Raw genomic sequence first — 20,266 nt, 5'->3', positions numbered from 1 at the left:
ATTCAGTGTGGCGCTTTCACACCTGAAGGACATTCAAAGTGAGAGTCAAAGATGGCACCATTTCATACATTTTCATGTGTGCATGATGAAACACAATTTGCTTACTGATAAATGTGACTGTAGTGTAAGTGATGGTGGGACAAAATCCACATTTTCATTGGTTGTGTTTCTCCAGAGAGCATTTTTTTTGCTGAGCTTCAGTGGAGCAACAGTAACACAAAGATGGAATTTTATATTTTAAAAAAAGACTTTGAGAGCTATCCAATTAATTTGGCTGACTCGGACTACTGAACCTCCATTACCTTCAGATTAATTTGAACATATTTTTGCACAGAAAGATGGCTGTGGAGTTTGCTCAATGTCATCTAAATTGAAAGCATATTGTGCTCACATTAGGAATCGGTGACCGATTTTAACTTCAGGGAGACAAAAAATTTATCTCAGTGTGCAGACTTGAAATAGTGTGAACCAGGGATGGATTTCCAATACTTCCTACTGGACATAGGCCTATGGGATTGAGAAGTCAGAAAACCCCACAGCTATATAACCTATGACAAAGAGATGCATGGTCCCAAAGAGACAACAAATTGCCTAAAAACAAACATTGACAGAAAAGGTGTCACAGACGGTTGGCAAATGACTGAAAAGAGAAAGATAAACGGAAGGTAAATCTTTATGCATCAAATCTTGTGTTTAATTAATTGACCAAACTCCACATTGCATCATTGAAAGTCTATGAAATGTACAAAGAGCACGAATAATGGGCTCAGCCGTTCACCCCATCAGTCCATCACCAAGTCGATTTTAGTTATGCAGCTCAAAATCATGAAGACAAACAAGCAACAAAACAGGACACCAGTGACCAAAGACCTATAGGAGAAGGTTCCTCATTTCCAACTCTGTCTTATAGTCTGCTGCCCATAGGAACACGGACCCAGTTTTCATTCCTCTTCTTCATACAGACCTTTAGAAGATGCCCTTTTAATGCAGCTTTAATGGACATGATTTAAGGCCAAATCCACAGTCCCTGTTTTATGCAAAAAAAAAAATCAGTTTTTTATTTAAATCTAATGCAAAGCATCAGCAGTTTGTATTATCTCATTCACTTGGTATCTTCCAGTGTTGCCTTCTTTAAACAGCAAACTTTGCTCTTTGTGTTTCCCGGGGCACTGTTTCTCTGTTTAGCTGCCACAGGGGGATAAAAATACTAAATAGCCAATTTTATTTCTCCAGCACTTTGAAACTAATGGAAAAATAAATGGAAGAAACCCCAGAAGGGGGGATCCCTGTCCCAGGCCAGATAGCCTGCTGTTGTGTGAACAGTATTTCAAGCAATGAAATAAGGGAAGTTTCTTTTAGGACATTGATATTCACAGTGGTTGTTTGTGAAATGTATCTTGACTATTCAGAGCATCTGTTTTGGCAAAGTGTTTATTCGCATGCATTTTAAAAACGATGACAATAATTTTAATATTCCGTAATATTCAGACTGCAAGCAGTGCACCAAACAATTCCGTACTCAAAAGCTTGTGAATGAACTTACTTTATCTTATTTTACATAATGCACATAATGTCCACTGTCTGCATGTAATCTCTCTCTCTCTCTTTTTACCTTTTTGTTTCAATCACAGATTACGTTTTCCCCTTAATGTTTGATGCAAAAATAAATATATTAAAAAATCTAAGTTCTAACACTATTTCTGCTGACGGACATGCAGTAAATTATTATCTTGTAAGTTTTATTCTGTGAATGGATGCTGGAGCCTCCATCTCCAACCCTTCAAACCAGAGAAGCTGAATGAACGAGGCAAACGCGTGAGCTCCAGATTTCTCTCTCTCTTCCCCTTCCTCTCCCCCACTCCCTGCCTCTCTTCATCTCCCCTTTTATCCATCTCACCAGTTTAATCTGTCTGTCTGAAAGCGACGTGGCTGCAGCACAGTCACCATCCGCCGCTGCGCTCCCTCCGTGTTTCTCCTCTTCTCGGCAGGAGAGCGACCAAGCGCGTCCACCAACTTTTGCCTGTTTGCGTCCTTCATTCCCAACCATGAGCGCGCAGAGGGTGCGTTACGAGAAGCGGCTCGCAGAGCAGCAGCGCCAAGGTGAGGGCACATTCATTCTGAAAGTTATATGCTACAAATACTCCTATGAGTTAAAGAGGACATGGATATCATCGTGGTATTTGCATTTGTATTTGCACATGCACAACTGCCATTGTTGCACATAGTTAAAAATAACAAAAAAAATGCCTGTAGATTTCAAATGGCACAGGCGTGTTTTCTTTCTCAATAGAAACATCAGATGAACATTGTGTTGAACAGTGTTTAAAGTTGACTCCAACAATGCTGCTTATACCGTATTAGTGACATAACCTTGGATCTGCAGGCTGATGCCTGAGATGAGGCAACATAATTAACCTTCTCGAAGACGTCATTAACGTTTCCCTGCGCCGACTGCGTAATGCGTAATTAGCCCCAGCAGTCAGCATTTGATGAGGATCATTTGAGCAACGTTAGTGCGACAGTAACAGATAGTCTTCCAACCCCACAGAGGGAATCGGAAATTTCATTTTTTTTGTTTTTTCCCACTAAATAGTTTTCCCTTCTCCATGAGCAACAGAGACTGCGTTGCCATCAAATATCAGTGACACTCTAAGGTAGAAATCACCCGTTGCCATAAAATCTTATTTAATCTTTTGTGTGGTGTGAGTATATTTCAGAAATTTCTGATCTACCGGATCATCTTGACAGAGAATGGTCTGAAAAAGAGAGGTCAGAGGAGAATGGGCAGACTGGAGGATAGGAATAACTTAAATAACCACTCCTTACAAATCTGGTAGACAGGAGAGCATCTCTGAACACACAGCACAATGAAACTTGAAGCAGATGGGCTGCAGCAGCAGAAAACCACACCAGGCGCCGCTTCCGTCAGCTTAGAACAGGAAACGGAGGCAAGAAAACACAAGTGCTCGTCAAAATTAGACAGTGGAGGATCGGAAAAAACTGTCGACTGGTCTGATGTCTCTGCTGTGACATTCGGATGGTGACATCAGATTTTGGCGTGAACAACACGAAAGCATGTTTACATCGTGCCTCGTATCAGGCTGGTGGTGCGAAGGTGTGGGGGATATTTTCTTGCCAAACATTGAGCTCCATAGTGACAACCAAGCATCATTTGAATGCCACAGCCTCCCAGATCATTGTTGTTGACCATGTCCATCCCTAATGGCTACTTCCAGCAGGATAATGCACGATGTCACAAAGCTACAATCATCTCAAACTGTATTCTTAAACATGACAAAGACTTCATGCTACTCACATGACCTCTAGAGTCACCAGGTCTCAGCCCAATAGAATTTGGGTTGCGGGGGAACGGGAAAATCGCATTGGGGGTGTGCAGCCGAAAAATCTGAAGCAAGTGTGTGATGCCTTCATGTCAAACCACTAATGAATGGTTCCAGCACTTTGCTTCATGTATGCCTCAAAGAATTAAAGCAGTTCTGAAGGCAAAAGGGGGTCAAGCCCAGTACAAGCAACATGTACAACAAGAACAGGAAATTAGCCAAATAAAAGAATCAATGATGACACTAATTGCTGCAGTTGCAGCACTCGTCACACAGTAATACAGTAAGATAAAGTTGGCTGTATAAAATACTTAAGTTGTTTAAAATTTGTATTCAAGTTTTAAATAAGACATGACCCCATAGGTCTCTTCTGATTGCACCTTTTCTTTCCTCTTTCTGTTTGTCTACCCACAGCAGACACTCAGAGGTGATTGAACCCTGAAAGGATGCGTGACTCCTCCGCCTCTCCTTTCTGAAATGGAGCTTTCATTGCAGAGCCCTTCAAACATGTCCAACGCCAGCATGATGCTAAATGCCACTGGGAATTACACCAGTTACCAATTCACTGAAGTCAACCTTTTTGAAATTCTGGGTCCAAAACGATCGCCCTTCTTCCTCCCGGTGACCAGTGTTTACCTTCTCATCTTTCTCACCGGCCTGTCTGGAAATCTGCTCACATGTGCAGTGATAGCAAAGCACAAGAAGATGCGTACCCCCACCAACCTTTACCTGCTGAGCTTGGCTTTGTCGGACCTCCTTGTGCTTTTGTTTGGGATGCCGCTTGAGATTTACGACCTGTGGCAGAACTACCCGTTCCCCTTCGGCGAGGGGGGCTGCTACTTCAAGACCTTCCTCTTCGAGACCGTCTGCTTCGCCTCCATCCTCAATGTCACAGCTCTGAGCGTGGAGAGGTACATAGCTGTGGTGCATCCGCTCAAAACACGGTACCTGTCAACTAACCAGCACGCCAAGCGAGTCATCGCCACAGTGTGGTTGGTGTCAATGATGTGTGCCATCCCTAACACCTCGCTTCACGGCATCTTCTACCTGCCAGACAGAATAGAGGAGTCGGCCATCTGCACGGTGCTGAAACCCCTGTGGATCTATAACATGGTTATGCAGATCACCACGGTGTGCTTCTTTTTTGTCCCCATGTTGGTGATCAGCGTGCTGTACTTGGTGATGGGCCTTCACCTGAGCAGAGATAAGCGGCAGCCCAACAGGAGCCTGGGGAAGAACTGCAGCAGCAATGCTTGGAGGAAGAACCGCTCGGAGAACGGGCGCAAGAGACAGGTCATCAAAATGCTTTGTGAGTTTCTTTCTTCCCTCCTTCCTTTTTCTTCCCTCCCTTCCTTTCTTTACCTTTTTCTTTCTTCTCTTCCTTCCTGGTTTCTTTCTGTCTTTCTTTCTTTACTCTATCAGAAACCATTAATCACTAAACAGCGGCTGTGATTTGAAAGCACACCTTATCTAATCTGTTCAATCAATGCCAAGACATATTGTCAAACACAAGATGTGAGAAAACACAGAGCAAATCGTGACAGAAGAAGCACTAAACAGGTGTAAGAAATGAGCAACCATGTTGGTTCTAAACGTCGGTAGGCACCGGCAGGCGACACACGCTCTTGTCAGATGTCTACGAGTTCCTCCAGCTCTACAGAAGTCGCCTCGTAAATACTTGGGAGCTGCTATTATAGATTTTATTTGCAATGTGTAACCACACAAGCTCCTGCAAGTGCTGTTTAACCAACGTGTGCCATTGAGTTCATTCCCAGCACTACTCTCATTAACCTATTCTGAGAGGTGTGTTTCTCAGACATGAACAGATCGAATAATTATACCAACTGAGAACAAGGGAACTGGCCTATATTCTTCCTTTGTCAATACATTTGACACACATCTTACTCTAATTGCCATTTTTCCAAAATCTTTAGAGCTGTACTCTTCCCCCGTGTCAGACATTAGCTCACATTTACAGAGGGTTTGCAGGGAAGGACTGATTATCTAATTATCTGTTAATATCATCAGGTTGTCAAATCTGATTCAAACATATACATTTTAAGCAATTTAATCAAACATCTGGAGCTTTCAAGCTTGTTTAATGTGTGAATTTCCCCACAAACTGTTGCATATTAAGTCTCAAATATGCAGTAAGAAAGAACAGCTGCTCAGTAAAAAACTATGATGTTGCTACACTGTAAATACCTAAACATGTACTTATTGCTTATCTGGCCACTTGGGGGCAGCAGAACAGACTTTTCAACAACATTCAAATATTACTACTTTTTACAACCACACTGTTTTAGCAGACAGATTCATATCTATCAACCTAACAGATGCATTCTGCACGTACTATTAGTATAGTTTTTGGGTGGTTGTATGGCGAATAGCCCAGGAATTCTTCTTCTTCTACTGTAGCTCTGGTCTTCTCGCTACTAACCCCTGTGGAAAACATTTTCGTGTTTTGTTGCGAAATGCTCCACGATGATCAACCCGCTAGCAACTGGTTTTGTCTGTCCACCGTTTACTGCTGATGCAGCTGATATTTCTGGCTTTTAAAAGCTGAAAGCAGCTGCCTGCTGTATCTGGAAATGTTAATGAGAACATTGAGGGTGAACAAAGCAGTAAATGCATGGAGCTGAGGTGAGCGGCAGAGATGGGTAACAATGCTCTTTGTCACCACTAGTGACACTTTTCACAAAGTAATTTGATTTAGTATTAGGAAAATATTGATTAGAGCAGCTGTAAGATATAATGTTTTGACTCCATACATCCAAACACTGCTCAAGCTGAGAGATAAAAGATGTAAAGCATGTAATGCATGAAATGTGTAATATGGTGTATTTGAAGATATAAATAAAATAAATATTATTCTGTCAGCATGGAATAAGATTCATTTTCTAAACTTTAAGCTTCATTTGGAAGAAAAAAGCTTGAAAAAACCTGTATGTTAACGTCTTTAAAAACAGACAAAGCTCCCAAACTCTGTTATTGAAATAAGAGAGAAACTAAGTGTCAAATGCTTCCCACATTTATAAATATCCTGTCAGTGCGTGGTGTGCCACCAAGCTTCCAACAAAGCTTCGTTAGTTAGCTTGATGCCATATGTGCAGTATCCTAAACAACCAACAGCCTGCGTCAGTAGCACCTACTTCAGTGCGTGCACCCCAACAGCATTATGCATGTATTATTTAGAGAGGGATGTAAGAGTGCTCCATCTCCAAATGATGCAGAGCATCGTCTGCTGCTCAGACAGACAAAAGTTACAAAGCTATAAAAGAGCTCAAACCCCAAAGTTTTTAATACTTTGCCTTTAGGCCTTTTGTCCTGTTTATTTATGTGTATGACTACTGTGCATCATCTATTCAACATTTAAACAAAACATTTTAATCTTAAGTTGTAGTTGTTGGCTTTGGACTTTTTGTATGGCAGTTTTGAGGCCTTGCATTGTTCTGGGCTTTTTTATGGAGGATAAAACAGCCTGTCTGAGCACAGTTGCATACCACAATGTAATGGTTTCCAACCGGGGGTTTGTGTGTGTGTCTGTGTGACAAGAGGGTCCAGTGTAAATCCGCCAGTTCATCATGTGTTTAACGAGGTGGGAAAGACGAAAAAATAGGACAAAAGTTTAGCTTTTTTATAATTTTACTTAATGTTTTTCCTACTTTTACTTTTTGATGAAATGTTGCCTTATTTGACCTCTTTGGGTATCTAGCAATCATTTTAACTAAATCTAGTGCAAAGACCGTCTCTCCAATCTCTTGAAACTTCTTGAAACTCCCAAACATGTGTAAAGTGTCCCCAACAAGACACAGCTTGAATAGAAGACCCACAAGCCCAAACGTGTGGCAATCACAGGGTTCAATTTCAAAGATGTACTTTATATTTTCTAGGCTACATCTTATTTTATTACAAATGTGAACCTGAAATACAACTAGAACCTCATGGACAGTATCTTAGCAAATGTAGTATGAATCACTCATCTGGATGTTTTTTGCATATTTTCCATCTGAACAACTTTCCTGTCCGTCTTTTCATCTTTTTAGCAAAGATAGATAGAAAACGAATGACATAAAAAAAGCACCAGAAAAGAAAAGTGCAGAGCCTGTAATGATTTAAAAAAGCTTTCTTTCTGGTCTGGTCCTCTAGCAATCGTGGTGGCTGTGTTTGGTGTGTGCTGGGCGCCCTTCCACATCGAGCGGCTCCTGTGGAGCTCCATCAGCCACTGGACCGACTTGATGCACACCGTTTATCAGTACGTTCACATCCTGTCGGGCGTCCTCTTCTACCTCAGCTCTGCCATCAACCCCATCATCTACAGCCTGCTTTCCACGCGGTTTAGGGAGTGTTTCCGAGAACTTGTGTGCTCCCAGGCAGATGAAAACAGCTCCGTCAGAGACTCACCTCCCTTCCCAAAGATTTCACTGGATCCCTCTGTCTCATGTTCCAGAGCTCAGGCCAAACTCATGTTGTCTCCTAACATGACACTGAGCATGGACACTGCCATCCTCTCCTGTGCATGTACAGAAGCAACATGCAAGACCTCGGTCTTCTGACTGACACTTAATCTGAAGTTAATGAGCAGTTCCAGCAACACCACTTTACATTTTGGCAAATACACTTTTTTGTTTTCTTGAGTTAGGACGATGACATCACTCTCATGTTGTAACGTTGCCCAGAAATGCTCAGTTTACTGTGTCATTAATTCTAGAAACAGCTTACATGTACATTTTTTGCACTGCATGGTACTGACCCGATTTGAATCAACTCTACTACTTGCATTTAGCACCACAGACTTTTTTTCTGCTGTAGATTTTCAATTTTCAATTCAACTTTATTTATATAGTGCCAATTCACAACAAAGTCATCTCAAGGCCCTTTACAGAATAAAGTCAAGACTATAAAGATGTATAGAGAGAACCCAACAATTCCCCCTTGAGCAAGCCCTAGGCAGCAGTGGAGAGAAAAAAACTCAGTTTAACGGAAGAAACCTCCAGCAGAACCAGGCTCAGGGTGGGCAGCCATCTGCCTTGACCGGTTAGGATGAGTGGAAAGTGAAGAGAGAAAAGAAAAAGAGCAACAAAAGCAACAACAAAACATTGGGCAGGTTGGTAGGACCAGTAGCTGCACACTGGAAAACACACAGCTTCAAAGCCCGGGGACATGTAGTACCCCTTCAGTGTACCTGGTCATCATAGCGAAGGTGATACCATGAAGTACCAGGTACCATCCCCAGCTTTTGCCCAATGGAAAACTGGAAACAGTGCCGAGCCGGTACCATGTATGTGCAGTGGGGTCCAAAAAACAATCCAACACATAATCAACTTGACCTTTACACACTTGGGTTGTTCTACAGGTAAATCAAATTTGAAATATGTAGTTACTGAATGAACTTTAAAGATGTTAGGTGGAAGTGGGCTGGGCAATATATTAAACTCATAAAATCAAAGTTTTGTTTTTGCTCTGGAGTGAAAAATGCCAACATTGATAAATCTGGGTTATTTCTTCCTCTGCCAACGCTCAAAGGGCAGTGCCAGTGGTTCTGTGGAGTTTGTGCACAGTAATGTCTCAGCTTTGCGATGGCTGTCAGGAGGCTTACAAAGACAATACAGAGTGTTTTAAGACAATTCAGAGCCCAATATGCTGTTAACTATTGGAACATGTTACTATTCTTTGTAATGTTAAGAATATCGAAAGGGAAAACATTAACATTTAAAAAATCTATTTTATATTTATGTTTTAAAACAATTGCAAAAATGTATCTAAGCTGTGAATAATACATATCAGAAAAAAGAGCAGTATAAGTAATGATCACCCAGCCCTACTTTGGACAGAGTCTTAATGTGGAGCTGACCGTCAGTGGGCTAATGCCTTACGCAGTCTTTAATGTAATGACATAAGAATGCTCATGTCTCATCCAATCTTTAGAGTAAGACTAGCAACAAGTGGCATGTGTCAAATGATTGCGTTAAGTCTGCACGTCAGTAAAGAGCTTGTAAGTGTGTTTTTTCACTTTGACTTGGTTGGTTTATTGTTCAACAGTGCCTGCATACCTCACCTGCTGTCTTACACTGCGACTACTGTCGGCCCAACTGGGCGAACCCAGTGGGAAAAGTGGGGGCAATCAAATGTGATCTGAATGATAATGTACTTGATTCTTTACGTTCTTAACCTTGGAAAATCGGTGTGTTTCTGGAGATCAGAAACAGATCAAATGATTCAGTGGAACATGTAAACGAAGGATGTAGTCCTTCACTTTAAGCTTTTCCTATATTGTTGTTTTATCTCTTTTTGCATGGCCAGCCATCATGTACACTTTTAGATTGATTGGTAAGCTCTGGCTTACTGTGATTGCAAAGATAAGATTTGATTTTGACTATTGTGCAATCCCAATGTGAAAGCATCAATAATAAAATGTGTCAGCTGTCCACACATAGCAGTTATTTTTTTGACCTATGATAATTTGTGGTTACTTCTGATGTTTTGTTTCTTTGACGACTGAAATTTGAATTTGGCACAATGCTAAAACGTTTTATTCATCATCGTGATTGCTTTGTGTGATTGTTCCTTGTCTGATGGCTGCGTTAACCTCATGTGACATCTTGCCCAAAATAACCAGCCTCAACAATAGCGGTGAATCAGCACTTGGTATAATTTGCATGTTGCTACAGTTTTGTACCAGGATGACATGCAGTGCTGCATGACCCAAATCATTTCTCCTTCTCGCCATTCATCAGAATGAGCTTTATCTTTGAGCTGTGACAACACTGCGTTGCATCGTTGATTGCCAGGTTCAATATTTCTTCCACAAATGGATAAAGTGGATACAGTAGATTAGTTTTAGGCATTCACATTCCCTAGATTCCCATCATTGCACCCGATGCTCTGAGAATATCCAATGTTTTCTTTATCTATTACATTCCCATCGTCCTAAAACCATTCATCATCGGATAATTACCAGATCATCAATCTAATATAAAACCTGAAACATCAGTATTTGCCTTTTGAGGGCTATGTTTATACACTAGATCTATAGATTTTCTGCAGCAATTAGGACAGCGAGTTATTTATATTAGTGACAATGGTAGTGACAATGAATTATGCTAATGCTAAATATGTATGAGCTGAGAACTGAAAATGAAACGTATGTAAACATTTATGAATGAGTTCTGCTTTTCTTGCTCAAAAAAGTCAAGGACAGAAAAGACAGTGGTTTAAATGAAAACACAAGTCCTCTATCACCACAATATGAAAGCTCAGATAGGAGGTGTAATGAAAGACCGGTGCACGGAGGACAGTCATATACATCATTCAGAAAAGAAATTAATTTAATTTCTGTGCCAGGCATCATGCGGCTGGGTGAATGTAGCACCCGCGTCCTCTGTGCTCTCTGTAAATCAATGCATGACTTCCAAAATTGCCCAAATCTTTTCCATTTGGTCTTTCGATATTCTCAGCATCCATCATTATTTCCATATAATTTGTATGTCACAGGACTGCTGCAGTTCAGCTGGAGAACGATGGCCTGTGGGCTATTCTGACCACGTTGTACGTGTTCAGTCCTGGTGCATCAAAACCAGGGGACAAACCTCGCTTGTCGAACGTGTAGAAGTTAAACAGTTGGCCATCCTGGGCTTCCAGGGACACAGAGGAAGAGCCAAGTCGCAAAACGCAAGGGTACCCCTGTTCAAACACCACTCTGAACACCCTGTCGACCAGGAAGTTGAGCTTTATTGTTCTGTACTTCTCTGGAATCAGCTCTTCGATCTGAGGCCCAAACTGCTGCATGATCAGAACTCCATCTGGTCCAACTTTGATCTCATAGAAGGTAATGTTCCTGTAGGTGAAAAAACCGATGTAAGGATCTGGATTTGGGGGAGCAAAGAAAACCTTCTTAGCCTCCCTGAAGGCTTTTTCAATGGCAGGGATGATGTAGTTGTAGGCCTTTGTGACCACATCCTGGTTTTGAGACCGGCTCCCAGCCATGAGCACCACCAGACCGAGCTTCAGTCTGGGTACCAGGGAGAAGGTGGCGGAGTAGCCATCCAGGTCGCCATCCTTACGCAACATCTCGTAGCCCATCAGCTCATTCACCTCCCACGGCGTCCCAGTACGGTTGGCAAAGTAGTCCTTGTCACATCGGAAGAGTGGGGTCAGCATGATCTTTAATGAGTCTGGCTCCAGCAGCTTGCGGTGATAAGCTCCGAGCAGCATCATGGCAAGCTTGGCTAAATCTGCCGCTGTGGAGAACATCTGACCCGAAGGCCGGTACCAGCCCAGGTCGTAAAGAGGGGCTGGTTTTCCATTGGAGTACACTCCCACAGCCATCTGGCTCTGCAGCCCTGGGGTAATGTCGAAGCCGGTGTCCTCCATCCCCAGCCGGTCCAGGACGTTGTCAGAGATCCACCGCTGGTAGTCAACACCGGCGACTCGCTCGGCCATCACATGAGCCAGCAGAGAGAAGGCGAGGTTGCTGTAGTGACATCTGGAAGGAAGAAATAGGGTAGTTTCTAGTTTGCTAATCCTCATCCATCCTAAAATAAAAAGTTCAATATTGTCCTGAGTTTACTCTTTACATCGAGGTAAGATTCACTGTGCTCTAGTTAAGACACAAAAACAAGCAGGTTAGGATTAAGGAGAAAATGCTGGGTTGGGTTAAAATACAGAAACATTACAGATGTATGGTGACAACATCCTGTGCTTTGTTGCCACAGACTTTATTCTTTTAATCACTGCCACGAACTGTCGTTACTATCGTTGCTCCTGTTATATTCACTATGGCCAAAACATGTCACCATGTTACCACGTCTCAGTAATATTAACTGACTCAGTTGCAAGTCGCTTTAGATACAAGCATCTGTTAAATGACTAATTGTGACTCGACTGACAACTCACCATTCAATAGCATTACAACATTTGTTCCGGTTCATGCATTTGTTGCTGCATGGGTGGACTTAATCACCTTTGGACAGAACCAGCTGTTTCTCCCAGTTTCCAGTCTAAACTAAAGTATGTGACTGGTAACTGTGGTGAACTGTGGGCGTCAATCGTCTCAGCGAGAAAACAAATAAGCTTTTTTCTCTCAACTTTTTTATTTCCTCAATTGAGTGCTACATGTTTTTTTTTACATTCTCATCAATGCGATCTGCAAATTAATGCAAAGGTGAGGTTTGTGTAACTTTTGAGAAGAGTGGTACAAGACCAAACTATAGCAAATCTATTTGTATTCAATTTGTGACTTTCATGCATTTTCATACAAATTACTGTCCCATTTTCCACAGTCAAAATACCCGCATCAAGAAAATAAAATGAAAACAGCAAAAACAAATCTTACTTGGTCCCTGGGTCTGCAACGAGGACATCATCTTGTAGCAAATTGATTGCAGATTGTGTTTTGCCTTTCCAAAGCAGATTTGTGGCCCGAAGTCTCCTGGGCAAGCCTGGATCCACAGTGTCAAATTAGAAAGATAAAAAAAATGGATTTATCAAATTAAAACAGCAAACATAACAGATTTAATAATTTGTGTATGCATTTTATTTTTTTTTCTAAACTCTCTTAAAATGTCAGTCTTATTTGTACCAGCAATTGAAAACAAATTCAGAGTCGCTTAAATGATAATGATGTTCAGATGATAAACAGAGACAGGGGAGGATATTTAAAGATTTGTGAATCTAAGGCCTCTGCAGTTTCTCTCATTTTTTCATTTTAATCCATTACACAGAGTGAAGACTCACCAATTAAAAAGCTTCTTTAAATAAACAAACGTCCGTTGACCGCACTTCTTTTACTCATGGATGTAAGGTTTTTATTTTTTTCTCACCTTCACGTCAGTTATTTTTAACTACTTTATTTTTTCGTTACTCAAGAAAACAAATGACTAATTCAGTGATGTGAATTCGGATTCGTGGACAACTGCCTTATCAACTGATCCAAAGCAACTCCATAAAAGAACAATTAAATAAAAAACAAGTTTTTTGTCTGACCAACTGTCCAATTCAATTTAATATGACGCAAAACATAAAGAAAGCAGCAAATTCACACATTTGAGATTTAAGGTTTACATTTGGCTTAAAAAAAAAACTGCTCACTGATGACTCAAAATTGAATTGCAACCATTAACACAAATTGTGAATTTGGCTGATAGGAAAGATCAATTTTCACGCAACTGAGCTTTACTGCAAGATCTACCGTAGTGATTGAGATTTGAAGCCTTGTATCATATGAGAGCTGTTGGATCTGTGTTGAAGTTAGTCACAGGGCTCTCTGAGTCTGGTTAAACTATAATCCTCTGTAGCTCTTTACCTGAGAGCTGGCTGGCCATCCTGCGGAGGGTGACAGAGGAGGAGCGGATCTGAACCTCCCCACTATCCAGAAATATCAGACCATCTGTCACATATTTCAGCTCCGAGTCTCGCGCCTTCCCCAGAGGGTTCTTGATGGTGAAGTTATCCACATATTTCTCCAGAGGGTCATCTAAGGAGCCTATCTTTCCATCCTCCCACAGTCTGTACAGCATCAGCGTCGGGAAGATTTTGGACAGGCTGGCAATTCTAAAAGCCAGACAACAGAGCTTTTTAATGCTTTGTGTTGACACATTGTTTCTTTGTTTTCCATCCACAGGCCTTGTGCTTAGATGTAACTTAAAAAGAATTGCACATAATAATGGACTTGGCTGTTCAGACTGATAAAATAAAACAAATATGTGGAAAATTAAAACAAAAAGAAACTGATTAAAAGAGATTTCAAAAAATTAGTTTTATTGTGGATCCTTTGGATCCTTCGGACCAGTTTAATTCCTAGTTTGAAACCTTTCTAATTGTAAATAAATACTTTACCAGAATGGTCCTAGTTATATGTAAAGACTGGAACAAAATACTCAGAAAACAATATTCCAATAACAGGAGCTTAAAAAAGTTAATTAATAAGCAAAAGACTAATTTTATGCATGAAGTAGTCAGACAGCAAAACAAATTCCATTTAAATATATTACCTGACAAAATAATAAATGTTATAAAGTAGATATCATTTATTTTAAAGATGAGTGCTCATGCGGAAGTTCCAAAAATTACCTAAATGGAGCATCAGCCATTTTAGAAGCAGCTGCAAAAGTGCCAGAGCATGTACAGCACATTGGAAAGAGCTCATCTTATGGACATCTTATGCCAGGTAAATGTGTGCTACTGTGCACACAGTACTGGGAACATTTGCTATGGGCTCCGTTCTGTTTGGCATCAAATGATGTGCATTATGTATTCACACCATGTGCTCTGGTGAAGAAGCGTGTGGGTTGGTTAAATTGAAGGAGTGAAAATCAGAACGGGGATGTAATGGTCAGCATTTAAAGTCATTGCAGAGGTGGAGCTCATACTGAAACACACCACTCCATCGCAATCCAACCTAAAATTCTGCTCAGATCTGTTTACAAAAGTCCTCCCATCAGCTGCAGACATATATAAGACATATATTTTTATTTAAATCACCAATTTCTTCTATTTTGTAAATGTTTTATCTGTTTCCATTTTCACCCTTCGACTTATTAACTTAACTTTAACTTTATTAACTTTTACTTATTAATTGACTTAAGTCATATTCATGGGCTGATAAAGTTCCCACTTTCCCAGCAAACTCTAACACACAGCAAGTGATGTACTCAGAAAAAAGAGCAGTACTCACCTATAGATTGTGTACTCGTTTGGTGGTCCTGAGAGAGGGTCACTCACGTTCCTTTTCCCAAAGTTTCCAGTCCACAGAACAGTGTCATTTAACACCACAATGGCTGACAGCGCGGGAAGGCTGATGGAGCTGACGGTCTGTCGAAGTAAAACATCCACCTGGAAGAGACACGGCATGAAGTGAAACTGAAGGAGAAAAAGTGCATTTGCTCAAATGTACAGATGCCGTCCAAAATGGCTGTTCATTACTGTTTGTTCCCTTAGATCCCTTGTCTTGCAACCTGTATCTGCAATATATCCATCACACATCTTTTCACATGTTGAAAAGACGATACATCTGTAGTTATACTTAAATTGGATTAATGCTAAATGCAGGTTTGCAGTACTCTGACGTAACAAAGTGAGATTAATAGTTTACTTCCTCCATCAAATCAGGACGACGTGAATTCTTTCAGGTGTAACTGACACTGTAGCTGTGTGTTGGGGGTTTAGTGTCGTAGTCGATACTGAGCTTCATTCTGTTTTTTATTAAATCCACATGTATTCATTTCTTAGTACTGCATCAGAAGTACTTTCTCAGAGTATTTGTTATATTTTCCTGTCTGCTTTTACTATAGTTCCTTTTGTCTGCATGCAACATGCTCCCCTGAGCAATTACTTAGATGTCCCACTCTAAAGATGTTAGCTTAATGAGCCCATTCCATAAAATCAGTGCCTTTTGTGAGGAAAGTCAAGTCTACAAGTAAAACAACGTTATTTCAAACTTACCAGGTCCAAGCTCACTTAAAAAAAAAAAAAAAAAAGTATCTCCTTCTGTCAACTGCAATTGCCTTTGGTGTGCGGAATTACAGTGGCCAGCCTATAAATTTCCTCCAACTTGAGTGGGCACGGTGTCAACTTGTGCACCTCACCTTTTCCAACGCCTCTTTCAGACTGGGGATAGGATGCTCCAGCAGCAGAGGTTCTGGGAAGCGGGGACACATCATCTCTGATTTAGCATAAGGATTCATTCCTTCATCTGTCCAGTGGATAATAAAATGAGAAAAGGGAAGAAAATTATGTGAAAGCAGAGGAACCTGGCAAATAACAGAGAGGCTACAATAATTCCCACTTGGTAGTTGGTATTTGACAGAATAATTTATCAAAGGGTAAAAACTTGGCATAATTGGCTGTAGTGGGGCTTCAGTAATTGTCTTTGCTTCCTGTTGAACCCTGAACCTGATCTTACGGGACAGAGATCGACAAGTTGGATGAAATAGAACTCAATCAAAAGAGCTGCAGCAGGTCCCACTGTGAACAGGGATGTGAAGCGTGTGTTGTTGTGGCTTCGGGCTACAGTTTATTTTGATACTAAAGAACTAGTATTCGTGAAAATATTGTTTGGTTGGAATATAAAAAGAAAGCAGCACATTAAAAATCACCACCGGATGTTCCTTTACTTTCATATACAATCAGAGATTCACAAGAACATGTTAAAATGTTTAAACCAAACTTGGGATGACATCCTGGTGGAATTCGGGCCTCAGAATTAAAATATTCCACTTTCATTTATTACGCGTCAATTTTGAATGATGTCTCTAATCTTAATGTGACGTGAGAAAAGTAGCAATTGCTCAGCTGGCTTTAATGGACGCAGCCTTCTGAGATCGTGAACTCGTCACGATGCTGCCAATTATGCACACTTCAGCACTGTGGGCTCCCTCACGTTTATCTTCTGAAGTTCCAGGTGAAGAATGGAGAATTAAGAGGTGGTTTTATCTTATAATTACAAGATGTGAATCTCCTAATTATGAGGTTTTCCTTGCTGTAATTATTCCTCCTGTAATCATGAGCTCTTACAAAAGAGTTATCCCATGTAAGCACATCTGCACGAGACATAATGAGGTTGCTCCTGACGGGTTCGGGTGAGCAGGTTGAACAGCATCTGTGTAGGTGCAGACCATTTATCTAAAACACACTAAGTGATGGGGCAAAAATCCACTGCCCTCTATCCAAAAAGCACTGTGATAAAGTTTGTCTCAAGCCCAAGTAACGCTTCAACCTTCCAGATTAGTCACATTGACTGGATATCAGCGTCAAAATTCTCTCTTTGTGTTATCCTTCACTGAAATACAAATATGGAATATATCTACTTAATTTCATAAACTGCTGGAGTGTAATTTTAGCTTTACATCCGTCCGTCTTTTCCTTTCCATCTATCCATCTACACAGACAGACTATCAATCATACTCTCACGGGCAATTTCGAGTCACCAATGAATCTAACACGCATGTCTTTGGACTGTGGGAGGAAACCGGAGTACCTGGAGGAAACCCACTCAAGCACAGGGAGAACATGTAAACTCAGAAAGGTCACAGTCAGCAGGGAGAGTTGAACTTGGGGCTTTGGACACACATTTAATTTCTTTATGCAGAGCAGAGACTGTGGATTTTGGTCTCCATCATTTCCACTGAACGGCTCTTTAACCCATTAAAAATCCTCCCTTTACTGGTGGAGCTAAAATGAAAATATTTCTCTTCCTAAACTCTGAGGATTAAAATCATGTGCTTGGTCTCTTTAGACAGGAAATGAATGAACAGGAGAAACTGTTACAGCAAGTCAGACCTGGAACTGGTTAAGTGAACCGATCATTTAAGTCATTTTAGTAATGCAAATAAGCATATGGTAGGATGTGGTCCAGCCGTACCTGGCAGAATCTTTGGCAGTTGATATTGCCAGAAGAAGCATCCTGTCATCACCAGAGACAGAACCAGGAAGAACACTAAACCCAGCCGGCTCCATTTCACCTTCATTCTGCCCGCTTTTGTGAGTCCTTCGAATTTAACAGCAGCAGATGGAGCAGCCACAGCAGGACTTGGCTTCAAAACAGTGACACAGGGACACAAACGATGAGAACCTGTTCAGCAATGAGCGTGTGAACTCCTGAAAGTTTCCCACAACTACAGAATATGACCAGACATTTTCTACATGTTATGTGTTGACTGCAGTTGTAACTGAAGATATTAAAAAACCCTGTCACCTTGTAAGTATGTGTTAAACTCAACAGCACTCACCACCTGATGCTTCACGGGTCGGAGGTGGGCGGATTACCTGTGACACAGGAATCTTCTTATCACTCAATCAACATCCTAAACATTCACCCAGAGTTAGTTCTACTGTGGGAGCAACTGCGAGATTGCGAGACAGTAAACGGTGCCCTGTGCGGGTTTTCCAGAGCAGGAGAAAGCCACAAACATAGACTCCCATCTCTGATTTCTCACTGACTGCGCTCTAATCCTGAGCCATTAGCACTACCATCCCTCACGATTCAATTTCTTCTCCGGCAGCTACAGCCTGTTGACATCATAATCCCCAGATTTACTTTACCAAAGCGGCCCGGGAAAACTTAATCCCTAATCCCTGTGCATCAAATCACTTCAGTGCAGCTTCGTCTTGTGGAGCCCACCGCCGAGCTGCACGAGCTGCCAAACATGGCACCCATTCAACTAAAACAAGTTGGGTCAGGGTGACGCCCTGCGCCTTTTAGCCAGAGCCTGAGCCAAAAAGAACAATTGCTTGGCTGAGATGGAATTTGGATGATCTGGGAGTGGCAGACAATTTGGGATTTCACAGGGAATTTAGATACTGATCCAAGTTAAGATGCATTTCTTCACTTAAACCACTGCCAGCTGACGCACAGACTGCACAAAAGTACAACACTGAGCTGACTGATAGAGGAATCATGCGGCCAATCAAACAGTTAAAGCAATTATCACATAATGACGTATAAATATTTATTTTTTTAACATGTATACAACTGTTTTTGTACATTTTAAATCGTGACTAACATATGTACTGGCAGTGCTTAACATGTCAGTGCTGGTGTTCACTGGTGGATGAATTATGAACTAATTTACTCCAACATGGTGGAACTGAATTCTGAAGTAATCCTCCATCTTTTTTACTTCACGCACTCTATACATTCATGTTGGTACAGAGACGCCACCAGCTGTAGTCAATCACCATCAGTAACAGGAAGTTAATAGGACAAATTAAAAGATACTTTGGCCTTATTAAATCAAAAAGGACAGTGCTATGCATCATTTTTATTTATACAAATGTTGCCCCTGTGTTGACGTGAAAACCATTTCTCATCATAAAGTGAACTTCAAAAGAGATCATGTCTTTCTGCTTGACAGCTTATGTAAAAAAAGATACTCTGAAAATACTTGCAGTGAACAGAAACTATATCTGTTAGTGGGAACATCCTGTGGCCACTGACTCAGCTTAATCACAAGATCACAAGATAATAACGGTTTGTCTGAAGCTCAGGAATGTATTTTGGTGATTGTAGGTCTGATAATGTGATGTAGGAAAATAAAGTGTGAGAGCAAACTGTGGCTGATCCTGTTACATAATGTGTGATTGCTGGAGAGCCTGGACACACACACACACACACACACACACACACACACACAGACACACAAAGTGTTGGATGTTTTCCCAATGTGTTTGTGTAGCCTGGCTGCTTTCACAGTACCTGTGCTTGAACTCCGTCCACTGGAGCCTCTCTGAGAACTTTACTTCCTGCCTTGCCCATGGCTTTACTGCAGAGATGAAACAGCACACAATCAGTCTTCTTTGGTTTTCTGCACTACAGTAAAATGACAGTTTTGCTTTTAAAGCACTAAAACATTGATGTCATGTTGCTCTCTGCACATCCGATAAGAGCAGGACGAGGCGAGAGTTCATTCTTTTGCAGCAGCTTGTGTTGCTATGTAAAATGTGACATAACACACCGACAAACATCACATGACCTTTACTATTCTCACAGTTTCATGTTTCAGAACGTTTGTCTCAGATCGAGCGTTTTCTTTATTTCTATGATTAAATGTTATATTAACGAAAATTGGCTTTATTTTGTTATTTATATGCATAGAGATACAGAGGGATGCTCTGCCCAATAGAGATGCTTTTGCAGTACTTTGTTGCTTCTGCCTTAATTTTCTGTTCTTTTTGTGCAAGCAGTCAGGGCACAATGACATTAACTGCATTCTTGAAGAAATTCCCTTCATTCACCTTTTATTTCAACAATAAATCCAGTCCAGTCCAAATCTTAGTTTGGGGCTAAATTTAAATGTTCAAAATGATTGGAGAAATCTGAAGTTGGGGCAACTGTCCCTTGTTGCATCCATCACCACCTCACCCTATGTTGTTGACTAGTAGATAAAATGATCATCTACACTGTCAAATAATTATGTACGACTGATGAC

General features: G+C 41.0%; 2 protein-coding genes across 3 annotated transcripts; one reads left to right on the top strand and one right to left on the bottom strand.

The window, feature by feature from the left end:
- The first annotated feature begins 1,799 nt into the window (after positions 1–1,799).
- On the top strand, positions 1,800–9,029 carry nmur3 (neuromedin U receptor 3). Its single transcript, XM_067505967.1, has 3 exons — positions 1,800–2,100; positions 3,756–4,650; positions 7,491–9,029. Exons 2-3 carry the CDS (start codon positions 3,819–3,821, stop codon positions 7,895–7,897), a joined length of 1,239 nt encoding a protein of 412 aa, XP_067362068.1. The 5' UTR covers positions 1,800–2,100; positions 3,756–3,818; the 3' UTR covers positions 7,898–9,029.
- lactbl1b (lactamase, beta-like 1b) lies at positions 9,030–19,667 on the bottom strand. Of its 2 annotated transcripts, none has more exons than XM_067505966.1 (7): positions 19,534–19,667; positions 17,701–17,872; positions 15,926–16,032; positions 15,016–15,173; positions 13,645–13,892; positions 12,676–12,781; positions 9,030–11,826 (listed from the first exon to the last, which is right to left on the bottom strand). In XM_067505966.1, exons 1-7 carry the CDS (start codon positions 19,591–19,593, stop codon positions 10,848–10,850), a joined length of 1,830 nt encoding a protein of 609 aa, XP_067362067.1. In that variant the 5' UTR covers positions 19,594–19,667; the 3' UTR covers positions 9,030–10,847. The 2 variants fall into 2 exon arrangements, with proteins under 2 accessions (XP_067362067.1, XP_067362066.1); XM_067505965.1 differs by lacking the exon at positions 19,534–19,667 and adding an exon at positions 18,068–18,499.
- Positions 19,668–20,266: the final 599 nt, after the last annotated feature.

The sequence above is a fragment of the Channa argus genome, chromosome 5 (assembly GCF_033026475.1).
Source record: "Channa argus isolate prfri chromosome 5, Channa argus male v1.0, whole genome shotgun sequence".
Lineage (NCBI taxonomy): Eukaryota > Metazoa > Chordata > Actinopteri > Anabantiformes > Channidae > Channa > Channa argus.
This window is presented reverse-complemented; position numbering and strand designations above follow the sequence as displayed.

Excerpts from the sequence above, each read along its gene's own strand:
- lactbl1b (XM_067505966.1), bottom strand. The coding sequence starts at position 19,593 with ATGGGCAAGGCAGGAAGTAAAGTTCTCAGAGAGGCTCCAGTGGACGGA. Across the intron at positions 17,873-19,533 it reads TGGACGGAGTTCAAGCACAG|CCAAGTCCTGCTGTGGCTGC; the intron begins GTACTGTGAAAG and ends ACTGTTTTGAAG. Across the intron at positions 16,033-17,700 it reads ACTGCCAAAGATTCTGCCAG|ATGAAGGAATGAATCCTTAT; the intron begins GTACGGCTGGAC and ends TCCACTGGACAG.
- nmur3 (XM_067505967.1), top strand. The coding sequence starts at position 3,819 with ATGGAGCTTTCATTGCAGAGCCCTTCAAACATGTCCAACGCCAGCATG. Across the intron at positions 4,651-7,490 it reads ACAGGTCATCAAAATGCTTT|CAATCGTGGTGGCTGTGTTT; the intron begins GTGAGTTTCTTT and ends CTGGTCCTCTAG.